Source organism: Xyrauchen texanus, chromosome 33 (assembly GCF_025860055.1).
Source record: "Xyrauchen texanus isolate HMW12.3.18 chromosome 33, RBS_HiC_50CHRs, whole genome shotgun sequence".
Taxonomy (NCBI): Eukaryota; Metazoa; Chordata; class Actinopteri; order Cypriniformes; family Catostomidae; genus Xyrauchen; species Xyrauchen texanus.
Window position 1 is genome coordinate 39701717 of NC_068308.1, and position 16577 is coordinate 39718293.

Genomic DNA, 16577 nt, shown 5'->3' on the forward strand with positions numbered 1-16577 from the left:
GGAGATGTGCGCGAGTAATCGACTAATAAAAACACTACTGTAAAATTGCGAATATAGCATTAGCAACACGTGTAATATTTAGATTCGTCTTGAATTCTACTCTATTGATATTCGGTTCTTGTTGGAGACATGCAAACCAACGGATGAGGTTCTGCATTTATGATGGATAGAAACTGTGAAGCTGTACGAGAAACTTCGAAGCGTATTTCATTTTTATTACTGCATACTGTTTATTTAGTTTTCCCGAAAGAAAAAAGATACTTTGGATCATTTTTTAACAATTCTTGGTAACATTTCTGAATAAAAAAAAAAATATGCATTTCACGTACGTGTCACTTTTTATTTTTTACTTTAATTTTATTTTACTAGTAATCGATTACCGGAATTAAGTTTTTTGTGGGTTACAGAATTCGAATAAAAAATGTTAATAATTGCACGTCATAATAAGGAACGTTCCTACTATCAGACAAATTCAAGCTTCACGTACCACCTTGATGTTTTTACGTATCTGTGGCAGTGCATTAAATTACAATTGTAATACTTTTTAATATTTTTTATTTATAGTTATTTTAATTATTATATACTATGTTAACTTTATTTGGGGGCCTTTCGCAGTAAATATTGATATGTGAATAATTCGATTAATTAATCGGCACATTACGTAATTTATTAAATTAAACATTTTTATCAATTAACAGCCCTAATATATATATATATATATATGATGCGTAACTAATTAAACACAATTACCATGATTGGATTATTTGAATCAGTTCTTTCTTGGTTTTTCTTAATTATTTATTTTTTATCATTTTTATTTTAAGGCATTTTCGTCGATATTATGTTCTGATTAAAATTGCTTGATTATAATTAAGCTTCTTGCCACGATTAAAAAAAAAAAACCCCTTGGTCAAACAAACATTTTCGTCTATAGATTTTGTTGAGGAGATTGACAGCAAACAAAATGCGATAAAATATATAGTTTCTATGCTAATCAGACTTTTTGTCCTAACCAGCCGTGACAAGCGACGGCATTTTCTATCGATCGCTTGTTTTCTATTTTCGGCATCGCACGGGTTACTCTGTTCACTGTCCAGCTTGCACCGGTCCAAAAACTTTCAAAAAAATAAGGCTGGGCATAGAACTGCATCAATTCTTCGACTACTAACTCTATATTATATATAACTATATTATGACTAGATTATATTGTGTTTTTGGTGCTAGAAACTTCGGCTAACATTGAAAGTGGATATCGGGGGAAAGATGAAATTGTGTAGGATTTGACCTACAGGGGGGTTGTTTAGCCTGACCTCTGACCCAAAATATTTAGCCATCAAATCGAACCTGATAGATAACAAACAAACGTTCTGATAAAACACGGCTGGCACCTTCTAACGGCCTCGGCCTGTTCGGATGTGAATGGCTTGCCGGAGTCCGTGCTGTTGTCTGCAGGTGTTGTGCCATTAGACCTGCGATGACGGGCTTCTGTTCCATCTGCGGCGCCTGTAGAACTGCTGTGAGATGAACCATCTGCGGTCCGATCCAGAGACTCCAGCAACTCTGAGAAACAAGTGGGACACAGATAAAGAAACATAAGCACATACAGGGGCGGACTGGGAACAAAAGCATGTGTGTGTGGAGTTATATATGAGCCACAATTCTGCACATGCAAAATTATATTTTGAGCGTTTAAAAATGTTCTGTGTGTGCAAAATAACATTTTGCACACACAAACTGTTATTTTGCGCACGCAAACTGTTATTTTGCGCACACAAACTGTTAATTTGAGCACACAAACTGTTATTTTGAGCACACAAACTGTTAATTTGAGCACACAAACTGTTATTTTGCGCACACAAACTGTTATTTTGCGCACACAAGATGTTATTTTGCGCACACAAGATGTTATTTTGAGCACGCAAACTGTTATTTTGAGCACGCAAACTGTTATTTTGAGCACGCAAACTGTTATTTTGCGCACGCAAACTGTTATTTTGCGCACACAAACTGTTATTTTGAGCACCCAAGATGTTATTTTGAGCACGCAAACTGTTATTTTGAGCACGCATAAACTGTTATTTTGAGCACGCAAACTGTTATTTTGAGCACACAAACTGTTATTTTGAGCACACAAACTGTTATTTTGAGCACACAAGATGTTATTTTGAGCACATAAACTGTTATTTTGAGCACACAAACTGTTATTTTGAGCACACAAACTGTTATTTTGCGCACACAAACTGTTATTTTGAGCACACAAGATGTTATTTTGAGCACACAAACTGTTATTTTGAGCACACAAACTGTTATTTTGAGCACACAAACTGTTATTTTGAGCACACAAACTGTTATTTTAGCGACACAAACTGTTATTTTGAGCACACAAGATGTTATTTTGAGCACACAAACTGTTATTTTGAGCACACAAACTGTTATTTTGAGCACATAAACTGTTATTTTGCGCACACAAACTGTTATTTTGAGCACCCAAGATGTTATTTTGAGCACGCAAACTGTTATTTTGAGCACGCAAACTGTTATTTTGAGCACGCAAACTGTTATTTTGAGCACGCAAACTGTTATTTTGAGCACGCAAACTGTTATTTTGAGCACGCAAACTGTTATTTTGCGCACACAAACTGTTATTTTGAGCACACAAACTGTTATTTTGAGCACGCAAACTGTTATTTTGAGCACGCAAACTGTTATTTTGCGCACGCAAACTGTTATTTTGCGCACGCAAACTGTTATTTTGAGCACGCAAACTGTTATTTTGAGCACGCAAACTGTTATTTTGAGCACGCAAACTGTTATTTTGAGCACGCAAACTGTTATTTTGAGCACGCAAACTGTTATTTTGAGCACACAAACTGTTATTTTGCGCACGCAAACTGTTATTTTGAGCACGCAAACTGTTATTTTGAGCACGCAAACTGTTATTTTGAGCACACAAACTGTTATTTTGAGCACGCTAAACTGTTATTTTGACGCACGCAAACTGTTATTTTAGCGACGCAAACTGTTATTTTGCGCACACAAACTGTTATTTTGAGCACCCAAGATGTTATTTTGAGCACGCAAACTGTTATTTTGAGCACGCAAACTGTTATTTTGAGCACGCAAACTGTTATTTTGAGCACGCAAACTGTTATTTTGAGCACGCAAACTGTTATTTTGCGCACACAAACTGTTATTTTGAGCACACAAACTGTTATTTTGAGCACACAAACTGTTATTTTGCGCACACAAACTGTTATTTTGAGCACACAAGATGTTATTTTGAGCACGCAAACTGTTATTTTGAGCACGCAACTGTTATTTTGAGCACGCAAACTGTTATTTTGCGCACGCAAACTGTTATTTTGAGCACACAAACTGTTATTTTGCGCACACAAACTGTTATTTTGCGCACACAAACTGTTATTTTGCGCACACAAACTGTTATTTTGCGCACACAAGATGTTATTTTGAGCACACAAACTGTTATTTTGCGCACACAAACTGTTATTTTGCGCACACAAGATGTTATTTTGAGCACACAAACTGTTATTTTGAGCACACAAACTGTTATTTTGCGCACACAAACTGTTATTTTGTGCACACAAACTGTTATTTTGAGCACACAAACTGTTATTTTGCGCACACAAGATGTTATTTTGAGCACACAAACTGTTATTTTGAGCACACAAACTGTTATTTTGCGCACACAAACTGTTATTTTGCGCACACAAGATGTTATTTTGAGCACGCAAACTGTTATTTTGAGCACGCAAACTGTTATTTTGCGCACGCAAACTGTTATTTTGAGCACGCAAACTGTTATTTTGAGCACGCAAACTGTTATTTTGAGCACGCAAACTGTTATTTTGCGCACGCAAACTGTTATTTTGAGCACGCAAACTGTTATTTTGAGCACGCAAACTGTTATTTTGCGCACGCAAACTGTTATTTTGCGCACGCAAACTGTTATTTTGCGCACGCAAACTGTTATTTTGCGCACGCAAACTGTTATTTTGCGCACGCAAACTGTTATTTTGAGCACGCAAACTGTTATTTTGAGCACGCAAACTGTTATTTTGCGCACGCAAACTGTTATTTTGCGCACACAAACTGTTATTTTGCGCACACAAGATGTTATTTTGAGCACACAAACTGTTATTTTGCGCACACAAACTGTTATTTTGCGCACACAAGATGTTATTTTGAGCACACAAGATGTTATTTTGAGCACACAAACTGTTATTTTGAGCACACAAGATGTTATTTTGCGCACACAAACTGTTAATTTGAGCACACAAACTGTTATTTTGCGCACACAAACTGTTATTTTGCGCACACAAGATGTTATTTTGCGCACACAAGATGTTATTTTGAGCACGCAAACTGTTATTTTGAGCACGCAAACTGTTATTTTGAGCACGCAAACTGTTATTTTGCGCACGCAAACTGTTATTTTGCGCACACAAACTGTTATTTTGAGCACCCAAGATGTTATTTTGAGCACGCAAACTGTTATTTTGAGCACGCAAACTGTTATTTTGAGCACGCAAACTGTTATTTTGAGCACACAAACTGTTATTTTGAGCACACAAGATGTTATTTTGAGCACGCAAACTGTTATTTTGAGCACGCAAACTGTTATTTTGAGCACGCAAACTGTTATTTTGCGCACGCAAACTGTTATTTTGAGCACACAAGATGTTATTTTGAGCACGCAAACTGTTATTTTGAGCACGCAAACTGTTATTTTGAGCACGCAAACTGTTATTTTGAGCACGCAAACTGTTATTTTGAGCACGCAAACTGTTATTTTGAGCACGCAAACTGTTATTTTGCGCACGCAAACTGTTATTTTGAGCACACAAGATGTTATTTTGAGCACGCAAACTGTTATTTTGAGCACGCAAACTGTTATTTTGAGCACGCAAACTGTTATTTTGCGCACGCAAACTGTTATTTTGCGCACACAAACTGTTATTTTGAGCACCCAAGATGTTATTTTGAGCACGCAAACTGTTATTTTGAGCACGCAAACTGTTATTTTGAGCACGCAAACTGTTATTTTGAGCACGCAAACTGTTATTTTGAGCACACAAACTGTTATTTTGAGCACACAAACTGTTATTTTGCGCACACAAACTGTTATTTTGAGCACACAAACTGTTATTTTGAGCACACAAACTGTTATTTTGAGCACACAAACTGTTATTTTGCGCACGCAAACTGTTATTTTGAGCACACAAACTGTTATTTTGAGCACACAAACTGTTATTTTGAGCACACAAACTGTTATTTTGAGCACACAAACTGTTATTTTGACGCACACAAACTGTTATTTTGCGCACACAAACTGTTATTTTGAGCACACAAGATGTTATTTTGAGCACGCAAACTGTTATTTTGCGCACGCAAACTGTTATTTTGCGCACGCAAACTGTTATTTTGAGCACCCAAGATGTTATTTTGAGCACGCAAACTGTTATTTTGAGCACGCAAACTGTTATTTTGAGCACGCAAACTGTTATTTTGAGCACGCAAACTGTTATTTTGAGCACGCAAACTGTTATTTTGCGCACGCAAACTGTTATTTTGAGCACACAAACTGTTATTTTGAGCACACAAACTGTTATTTTGCGCACGCAAACTGTTATTTTGAGCACACAAGATGTTATTTTGAGCACACAAACTGTTATTTTGCGCACACAAACTGTTATTTTGAGCACACAAGATGTTATTTTGAGCACACAAACTGTTATTTTGAGCACACAAACTGTTATTTTGCGCACACAAACTGTTATTTTGCGCACACAAGATGTTATTTTGAGCACACAAACTGTTATTTTGCGCACACAAGATGTTATTTTGAGCACACAAGATGTTATTTTGAGCACACAAACTGTTATTTTGAGCACACAAACTGTTATTTTGCGCACACAAGATGTTATTTTGCGCACACAAACTGTTATTTTGAGCACACAAACTGTTATTTTGAGCACGCAAACTGTTATTTTGAGCACGCAAACTGTTATTTTGAGCACGCAAACTGTTATTTTGAGCACGCAAACTGTTATTTTGAGCACGCAAGATGTTATTTTGAGCACGCAAGATGTTATTTTGAGCACGCAAGATGTTATTTTGAGCACGCAAACTGTTATTTTGCGCACGCAAACTGTTATTTTGCGCACGCAAACTGTTATTTTGCGCACGCAAACTGTTATTTTGCGCACGCAAACTGTTATTTTGCGCACGCAAACTGTTATTTTGAGCACGCAAACTGTTATTTTGCGCACGCAAACTGTTATTTTGAGCACGCAAACTGTTATTTTGCGCACGCAAACTGTTATTTTGAGCACGCAAACTGTTATTTTGCGCACGCAAACTGTTATTTTGAGCACGCAAACTGTTATTTTGAGCACGCAAACTGTTATTTTGAGCACACAAACTGTTATTTTGCACACACAAACTGTTATTTTGCGCACACAAACTGTTATTTTGAGCACACAAACTGTTATTTTGCACACACAAACTGTTATTTTGAGCACACAAACTGTTATTTTGCACACACAAACTGTTATTTTGCACACACAAACTGTTATTTTGCGCACACAAACTGTTATTTTGAGCACGCAAACTGTTATTTTGAGCACGCAAGATGTTATTTTGAGCACTTGAAAGTGAATTTTAGTTGAAAAAGTGAATTTGCTCAGAATTCTTATATTTTGCTTTCTCGTCCTACGTGCAAAATACCTCGCTCGAAATATCATCTTGTGCACACAGAAAAGAAAAAAAAATGTGTGAGCTAAATATTTTATTTTCGGTACATCGTGGCCCCGTTTCGCGGCCGGCCCACCGGGAAAACTCCCGGTTCTCCCAATGGCCAGCTCAAAACAGCACAAAACTCAGCTCAAAATGTATCTAGACAGCTTTTTGGGACATCAAATCCATGTTTTTATGCCTTAACACCTATTGAGCTGCCTACATTGACACTGTTGAGCAATATCAATGTTGACTAGATAGGGAGCTCACTATGTTTTGAGACGCAGCCAGATTCACATGACAGCGGAGTGTATTCTAACCAGTATGCAAGAGTTACATCAGCAGCAGCACTATAACGGTACAGCTCACACACACCCTATAACTCAAATCAACACCGGCAATATACGTTTAATATTGCACAACAGCAGATTTGGTCCGTGCAATCGGACAAAACGACTCATTAAGAGATTTCAGGACAACAGAACACAAAAATATCACACTCCATCTGACTCACACTCATTTAAATAAATAAATGCACACAAAAATGGCCAGCCATGCGTTTAAAAAAAAAAAAAAAAAAGTTTAAAGCCGGGACACGCGTGCTCAGTGTTTATGTAGCGTGGATGAGGGCGATCGCGGCCCTGGAATAGCCCGAGTTCAGTGTGCTCACCCCGGGCTCGGTGCGTCGGGAAGAGCCGCTGCGCTTTCTCCAGGAACCGGCGCGCTTTCTCCGGCTGCGCGTTCTCCAGCGCCCCGAGTGCGATCTCAATACATCTTTCCGCTTCATCCCTGTTCACTTCCATTACTGAACTACTTAGAAACGCAGCTGATTAAACAAAAACACAGAGACAGCACCATTGAGCGTCAAATGTTGACGGCTAATAACGGATACCTGTGAGACACAGAGCTTATTTTTTCTCCAGGGGCGCTGGGTGGCTCAGATAACAGAATCCTCCTTTAAGACGCAATCAAGTCTCATTTTTGCTTTATAACTATAACCAATTGAATATCTAACTTACTTAGGAGTCGGAATTGACATCTAAATAGTAATCCGCTACAGCGATCTCTATAAAGAGCATTTTACAAAAGGCCTTAGTCAGTAATCACACACGTCTGTGAGTGGTCCATCGCGAAGAGCGCTGTGAAAAGAAACAGATAACACGTGACAACGGTCGTTTAAGTACTACCAAAGGTATTTCATGGCAAGTCAGTCCACTCGGCGGCTATCTCTGGAACGCTGCCGACCAGGGCAGATATTGGCTATGGGTACAAGCGACATAAACGTGCAGCTCCTGTCTACTTGAATGGGGAAATCTCTCCCAGAAGGTTGGGAAAGATGACGATCAAAACATATGTCAAATCAGCAGTTAAATCTGGCAACAATGGTATCATAAATTGTTCTTTTGGAGCGTAGATCGCGTTAAAAAGAAACGCTAATTTAAGGACATGCTAGCTATTGCGCATGCGCGTTCTCGAATTGTTTGACTGGCGATGTCTGTATCTAAAGGATGATTGGCTCTTTTACCTGTGAGGCGGGACTTTCTTTCTACATCCGCCATATTTGCCGTTTAAATACCAGTGCTCCGTCTCGGGGGCTTAATAGTCGCTAATATATATATATATATATATATATATATATATATATATATATATATATATATATATATATATATATATATATACATACATACATACATACTCTGAATCAAAATTACACAGTGAACAAGTAAAATAGGAGCATTATTATTTAAACCCAGTGAAGATGCTGACCAATTACAGACATTTTCTGGGCAACTAAATTCCGCCTATTTTGGTATTTCCTGTATCAGGTTAAAGCCTTTCTACCAACGGTTCCTATTTCCACCGGGCGACGAACGATGACGTGTACAAGTGCGACGAATAAATGCCCAATTCTGACGGATGTAATCCAGTTAAAATGATATATTTCAGAAATAAAATAATACATTATTAGTTCTCATTTTAATATGGAATTATTGGTCAGTTAGTCTAATTTTATCTGTTCCACAAAGAAGCGTTCGCCACAATAACACATAATAGTGTGAGATAATGTGTAAAACACGATCAAGTCATTTTTCATGACACATAAACGCTTGTAAAATCATATTCACGAGTCTGGCAATAAAATAAACGAGTGGGGAGTTTGGGGACAGCTGTTGTTTTACTGAATCACACTAGATGGCACCGCAAATCAATTTATAGCCTACTTACAAAACATGATTTTGAGATGACATGGTGTTCCCATGTTTATATAGGCCTACAATGGTAATTGTTTATATATTTAAAAATATAATTTTATATGAAAGTAGTAATCTTTCAACACCATTGTATTACCACAGTACTTCTGTGTATGGGTAAGCGTGTATCTTGGAGAAGTTCCATTGGTTTAGGGCTGATCTTAATACGTAAACACTCACAAAATGAGATCCCTTTAATGTCTTAATTGTTCACTATGGACAGCATGACCTCTGACCTCTTCTGGAAGCTGGTCCCAGGTGTGGGTGTAGTAGCTAAATGCTTACGTTAGGTTTACTTTCAACAAGCATATCTGCAATGTATTTAGGTCCTGGGCCATTGAGTTATCTATAAAGTAGTATTAGTACTTTAAAATCGATTTTAAATGTAACTGGAAGCCAGTGTTAAGACTGCCGTAATATGCTCTAATGGTCTTACTGGGAAGGCCGGTGAGGAGTTCATTGCAGTAGTCCACCCTAGAGGTGATGAATGAATATCAAGTTTCTTTAAGTTTTGACTTTGTACGAAGCATCTAAAGGCCTGTTATAACAACAGCATCACAACAGCGCCACCTACTGTACAGCTAGAGAGGAGATGGGGTGATGTGGTACAGGAGGATGTGGACTTGCCGCTGACTGGTACCAGCGGTGTCAAGATCGGCCTCTGCGGAGGAGGTTCAGTGAAGGGCAGCTACTGGGCAGATCGCCCAGTTGGAGGCAGTCAGCCCTCCAACAACAATGGGGTGCTGGAGGAGTGGCGCTCACAACAATGAGTGGAGCGCAAGTTGGCACAGTAGGGTGCATCGGTGTCCCATCAGCCAGTCATCTCAGTCAGTCGACCCGTGGCATCTGGGTATGCCCTGTGACCTCCTGCCAGCGGGCTTTCGACACTTCACATGGACTCAAGGTGCACATAGCTTGGCACAAGCGGCGTGGTGACGTCACCGCCACCTAGTGGCAAATGCCGGTTGTTGTTGTTGTTGTTCTGTGTTAGAGAGAGAGAGACACTGAGCGTGTGTGATCACCTGTTACAACGCCCAAGCAGAGATGCTGTCAGCTTTCTGAAGATCAGCTTTCTCACTGGTAAAATAGCATCCAAGCGGGGGTATTTTAAACTTCACCCATTGTGAAATGAATCAGTCTGTTGTGTCTCTCAGCTGTGAGTCAAGGGCAAATGGTAGTCCCAAATGTCACTGGCCCCATTGGCCCGGTCGGTAATCCATCCCTGCTTCCGTCAGACATTCGTCTCGCAAAATCGCCACGGCTTTGGTGTGAACAGGCCTTAATTCTCCCAATATTTTTAAGATGATAGTTGGCAGATATAGTTATTGTTTTGATATGACTGCCAACATCCCTAACTTGATTAAGTGTCTTTAGATCCCTGAAGTCAACGTACGTGTTCACCTTGAGAATTTCGTCTTTGTTGCCAGAGACAACGACTTCTGTTTTGTCTATGTTGTCCACTCATGGACGTCTACCCAGATTCATAGTGGCCTATTTTCACATTGTAACCGCTCTGTTCCCAGAGTCCCCAACCCAGTTTTGCATTAGGTTCTATTCAATTCTATTAAGTTCAATTCTATTAGGTTCTATTCTATTATGTTCTATTCAATTATATTAGGTTCTATTCTATAATGTTCTATTCAATTCTATTAGGTGCTATTCAATTCTATTAGGTTCTATTCAATTCTATTATGTTCTATTCAATTCTATAAAGTTCAATTCTATTAGGTTCTTTTCTATTATTTTCTATTCAATTCTATTATGTTCTGTTCAATTCTATTAGGTTCTATTCAATTCTATAAAGTTCAATTCTATTAGGTTCTTTTCTATTATTTTCTATTCAATTCTATTATGTTCTGTTCAATTCTATTAGGTTCTATTCAATTCTATTAGGTTCTTTTCAATTCTATTATGTTCTATTCCATTCTATTAGGTTCTATTCAATTCTATAAAGTTCAATTCTATTAGGTTCTATTCAATTCTATTAGGTTCTTTTCAATTCTATTATGTTCTATTCCATTCTATTAGGTTCTATTCAATTCTATAAAGTTCAATTCTATTAGGTTCTATTCTATTATGTTCTATTCAATTCTATTATGTTCTATTCAGTTCAATTATATTAGGTTCTATTCTATTATTGTAACCCGCACACACAAACACAAGACGAGACAGTCACAATGTCGGAGAAAACTGCTTTATTCCAACAAAGCAGGCAACAGTACAAAAACAGGGCAAATCCAGTGAAGAATGGTCAGGGTGAGCGTTAAATCGAAGCCGGGGAATCAAGATAGGGTAAAGCGGCAAATCCAGGAGAGAGAGGTCAACGAGAGCATAGGGGGTCAAAGCGGGTAATCAGAATCAGCGAGGCGGGACTAGAGGGAGCCAAAGACAGGGGAACTAGGGGAGCTCGAAAGCCGAGGAATCAAGAGGAAAATGGCGAGACTAGTGGGAGCAAAAGACAGGGGAACAAGGGAGCTGGCAAGCTAAGAGGTGAGCGAGAGGTGGTCAAAACTAGACGCGAGACTAGCGGGGGCAAAGACACGGGAAACTAAATACAATAACCAACAACCGTGAGACGAAAGGGTAGTGATATATATAGGGGCAAGTGCAGGTGTAAACCATGACAGGTGATGAGACGAGTGCAGGTGAAACTAATGTGCAGGAGTGCAGATGACGCAAGTGCAGGTGGTCACACATGTTCTGGGGGATTGGAAACGCGTGAGAAACTTGAGGAAGGGAGATTGCCTACGAGCATGTGAGCGAGTAGGAGCAAAGTGGGCGTGGAAGCTCGAGGGGGCGGAGCGAGGGAGCGGGGTTCGTGACAAATATGTTCAATTCAATTATATTAGGTTCAATTCTATTAGGTTCTATTCAATTCTATTATGTTCTATTCAATTCTATTGTTCTATTCAATTATATTAGGTTCAATTCTATTATGTTCTATTCAATTCTATAAAGTTCAATTCTATTAAGTTATATTCTATTATGTTCTATTCAATTCTATTAGGTTCTATTCAATTCTATTGTTCTATTCAATTATATTAGGTTCAATTATATTAGGTTCTATTCAATTCTATTATGTTCTATTCAATTCTATTGTTCTATTCAATTATATTAGGTTCAATTCTATTATGTTCTATTCAATTCTATAAAGTTCAATTCTATTAAGTTATATTCTACTATGTTCTATTCAATTCTATTAGGTTCTATTCAATTCTATTGTTCTATTCAATTATATTAGGTTCAATTCTATTAGGTTCTATTCAATTCTATTATGTTCTATTCAATTCTATTGTTCTATTCAATTATATTAGGTTCAATTATATTAGGTTCAATTCTATTAGGTTCTATTCAATTCTATTGTTCTATTCAATTATATTAGGTTCAATTATATTAGGTTCTATTCTATTATGTTCTACTCAATTCTATTATGTTCTATTCAATTCTATTGTTCTATTCAATTATATTAGGTTCAATTCTATTATGTTCTATTCAATTCTATAAAGTCCAATTCTATTAAGTTATATTCTATTATGTTCTATTCAATTCTATTAGGTTCTAATCTATTATGTTCTATTCAATTCTATTATGTTCTATTCAATTCTATTGTTCTATTCAATTATATTAGGTTCAATTCTATTATGTTCTATTCAATTCTATAAAGTTCAATTCTATTAAGTTATATTCTATTATGTTCTATTCAATTCTATTAGGTTCTATTCAATTCTATTGTTCTATTCAATTATATTAGGTTCAATTATATTAGGTTCTATTCAATTCTATTATGTTCTATTCAATTCTATTGTTCTATTCAATTATATTAGGTTCAATTATATTAGGTTCAATTCTATTAGGTTCTATTCAATTCTATTGTTCTATTCAATTATATTAGGTTCAATTATATTAGGTTCTATTCTATTATGTTCTACTCAATTCTATTATGTTCTATTCAATTCTATTGTTCTATTCAATTATATTAGGTTCAATTCTATTATGTTCTATTCAATTCTATAAAGTTCAATTCTATTAAGTTATATTCTATTATGTTCTATTCAATTCTATTAGGTTCTAATCTATTATGTTCTATTCGATTCTATGATGTTCTATTCAATTCTATGATGTTCTATTCAATTCTATTATGTTCTATTCAATTCTATGATGTTCTATTCAATTCTATTAGGTTCTATTCTGTCAGTAATCTCACAAGTGTTTCAAAAAGGATTTCAGCAATGTCTCAAACTTTGCAAAGATTTGAAAGTTCCCAAAGTCTGCAATCAAAAGCCATTAATTTCAGTATGAACTCAATCATTTGGACATAACTAACCCCGTTAGATCTTTGAAAGCTTTTACTGTACCTGATAGTCAGATGAGACCAAAAGTCCAATATGATCTCACTCATGCAATGTCAACATCATTGATCAGATGGATCTGGTGGCTCTACTCCATATCAGCTTTACATCTGGTCATTTGGCAGAATTCCCCTTGACACGCACTGTTGGACAGGTGGGGTACAAAAGTTCAAACACGCTCAAGTCGGATGCAAGATGTTGGATTTCGTTCCCAATCAGATTAAGTTACTGACCCTGATAGAGAATGAACGCTGAATGAGATATTTTAACTCAAATATTTGAACAGTTTTCCTCTTCGTGCTGGAAAACAAACGGGACACGTTGTTGCATTTCTGAAATGCTTTGATTGTTTTAAGAACAATAATGTGCAACAGATATGTTCAAGCTTTAGTCATTTCCTCTGGCATGAGGGAGAAAATAGAATAGAATAGAACATAATAGAATAGAATATAACATAATAGAATAGAATAGAACAGAATAGAACAGAACATAACAGAATAGAATATAACATAATAGAATAGAACAGAACAGAATAGAACAGAATAGAATAGAACATAACAGAATAGAATATAACAGAATAGAATAGAACAGAACAGAATAGAACAGAATAGAATAGAACATAACATAATAGAATAGAACAGAACAGAATAGAACAGAATAGAACAGAACATAACAGAATAGAATATAACAGAATAGAATATAACATAATAGAATAGAACATAACAGAACAGAATAGAACAGAATAGAATAGAACAATAGAATAGAATAGAACAGAATAGAATAGAACAGAACAGAATAGAATATAACAGAATAGAACATAACAGAATAGAATATAACAGAATAGAATAGAACATAACAGAATAGAATATAACATAATAGAATAGAATAGAACAGAATAGAACAGAACATAACAGAATAGAATATAACATAATAGAATAGAACAGAACAGAATAGAACAGAATAGAATAGAACATAACAGAATAGAATATAACAGAATAGAATAGAACAGAACAGAATAGAACAGAATAGAATAGAACATAACATAATAGAATAGAACAGAACAGAATAGAACAGAACATAACAGAATAGAATATAACAGAATAGAATATAACATAATAGAATAGAACATAACAGAACAGAATAGAACAGAATAGAATAGAACAATAGAATAGAATAGAACAGAACAGAATAGAACATAACAGAATAGAATAGAATAGAACAGAACAGAATAGAATATAACAGAATAGAACATAACAGAATAGAATATAACAGAATAGAATAGAACATAACAGAATAGAATAGAACAGAATAGAATAGAACAGAACATAACAGAATAGAACATAATAGAATAGAACAACAGAATAGAACAGAACAGAATAGAATAGAACATAACAGAATAGAATAGATCCTAATAGAATAGAATAGAACATAATAAAATATAACATAATATAATTGAATATAACATAACAGAATAGAACAGAACATAACAGAATAGAACATAACAGAATAGAATAGATCCTAATAGAATAGAATAGAACAGAACAGAATAGAACGTAATAGAATAGAACATAACAGAATAGAATAGATCCTAATAGAACAGAATAGAACAGAACAGAATAAAATATAACATAATAGAATAGAACATAACAGAATAGAACAGAACAGAATAGAATAGAACATAACAGAATAGAATAGATCCTAATAGAATAGAATAGAACATAATAAAATATAACATAATATAATTGAATAGAACATAACAGAATAGAATAGATCCTAATAGAATAGAATAGAACAGAACAGAATAGAACATAATAGAATAGAACATAACAGAATAGAACAGAACAGAATAGAATAGTATATAACAGAATAAAATATAACATAATAGAATAGAACATAACAGAATAGAATAGATCCTAATAGAATAGAATAGAACATAATAAAATATAACATAATATAATTGAATATAACATAACAGAATAGAACAGAACAGAATAGAATAGAACATAATAGAATAGAAAAACAGAATAGAACAGAACAGAATAGAACATAACAGAATAGAATAGATCCTAATAGAATAGAATAGAACAGAATAGAATAGAACATAACAGAATAGAATAGATCCTAATAGAATAGAATAGAACAGAACAGAATAGAATAGATCCTAATAGAATAGATCTTAATAGAACATAATAGAACACAATAGAATAGAGTGTAAAACTGAGATGTTTCCAGAATTCAGACTGCAGAGAGACGGTAAATATTTATTCCTGTTATACTGACAGAGTTAATTGAACACATTTGTGCATTTTCACAGATATTGTAAACAAAACAGATACATCAGATTATGTCATATTTCACAATCAGAGCAGTATTTATCTGCCTAAACAATAAAACAATAAACGCTCATAATCAATGTTACACCATAAAACGTAAACACACGTGCTAAAGAGGCTACCACAGCGTAATAAAACTATAAAAACACACTCGAAAACATAATCATATCAGTATTTAACCATATATTCACTTCATAATCAAGATGAAGAACACACAAAGAACATTAAACTAAATTAATAAAACTAGAAAACTCATTATAATTATTCAAACATCATTCACTATTTAACAAAATAATACACTTAAAAAAAGACGCAAGAACTCTATGAACCGTCTCAATGACGCGATTCACAAAAGATTCCCAACGCAATATAAACAATGCAACATTTTGTCACTCAACATCGTGATTTACTGGAAAAAGTAGAAAATTACTAGAAAAACGACACTTTCAATAACACTATTATATTGTATATGTTAGTAGTATCGCTAATTTCATTTAGTCGCTTTGGATAAAAGCATCTGCCAAATGAATAAATGTAAATGTCAATTTAAGTTACACAATTAGGTCAATGGACTTCCTATTTTTAGTGTCTTAAGAATATTTTTATATTAACGAATTTTTTTCGCTACAAAATAAAGACGAAAAACGCACGTTGAACAATGAACACAATAAATAAAACTAGAAAATGTCAGCAATATTTAATATTTCCCTAAAAAAAAAACGAATCGGTTCATTTATATGAATCGTCCGAAAAGAGTCGTTCACAGAAATGAATCGTACTTTGCAACGCAATATACAACAATGTAGCATTTTGTCACTCTACATCACGATTTCCTGGAAAAAGAAGTTAATTACTAGAAAAACGACACTTTTTAATCGCTAATA

At 35.2% G+C, this 16577-nt stretch overlaps 1 protein-coding gene across 1 annotated transcript in view; it reads right to left on the reverse strand.

Moving 5' to 3' along the window:
- Positions 1-7639, reverse strand: part of LOC127626473 (dnaJ homolog subfamily B member 12-like) — a 22418-nt gene extending 14779 nt beyond the window's left edge. Inside the window, exons 1-2 of the mRNA XM_052102263.1 lie at positions 7427-7639; positions 1389-1560 (exon numbers count right to left, since the gene is read on the reverse strand). Of these exons, the coding sequence (XP_051958223.1) occupies positions 1389-1560; positions 7427-7559 (305 nt within the window). The 5' untranslated portion in view covers positions 7560-7639. The remainder of the gene's footprint in view (positions 1-1388; positions 1561-7426) is intronic.
- Positions 7640-16577: the final 8938 nt, after the last annotated feature.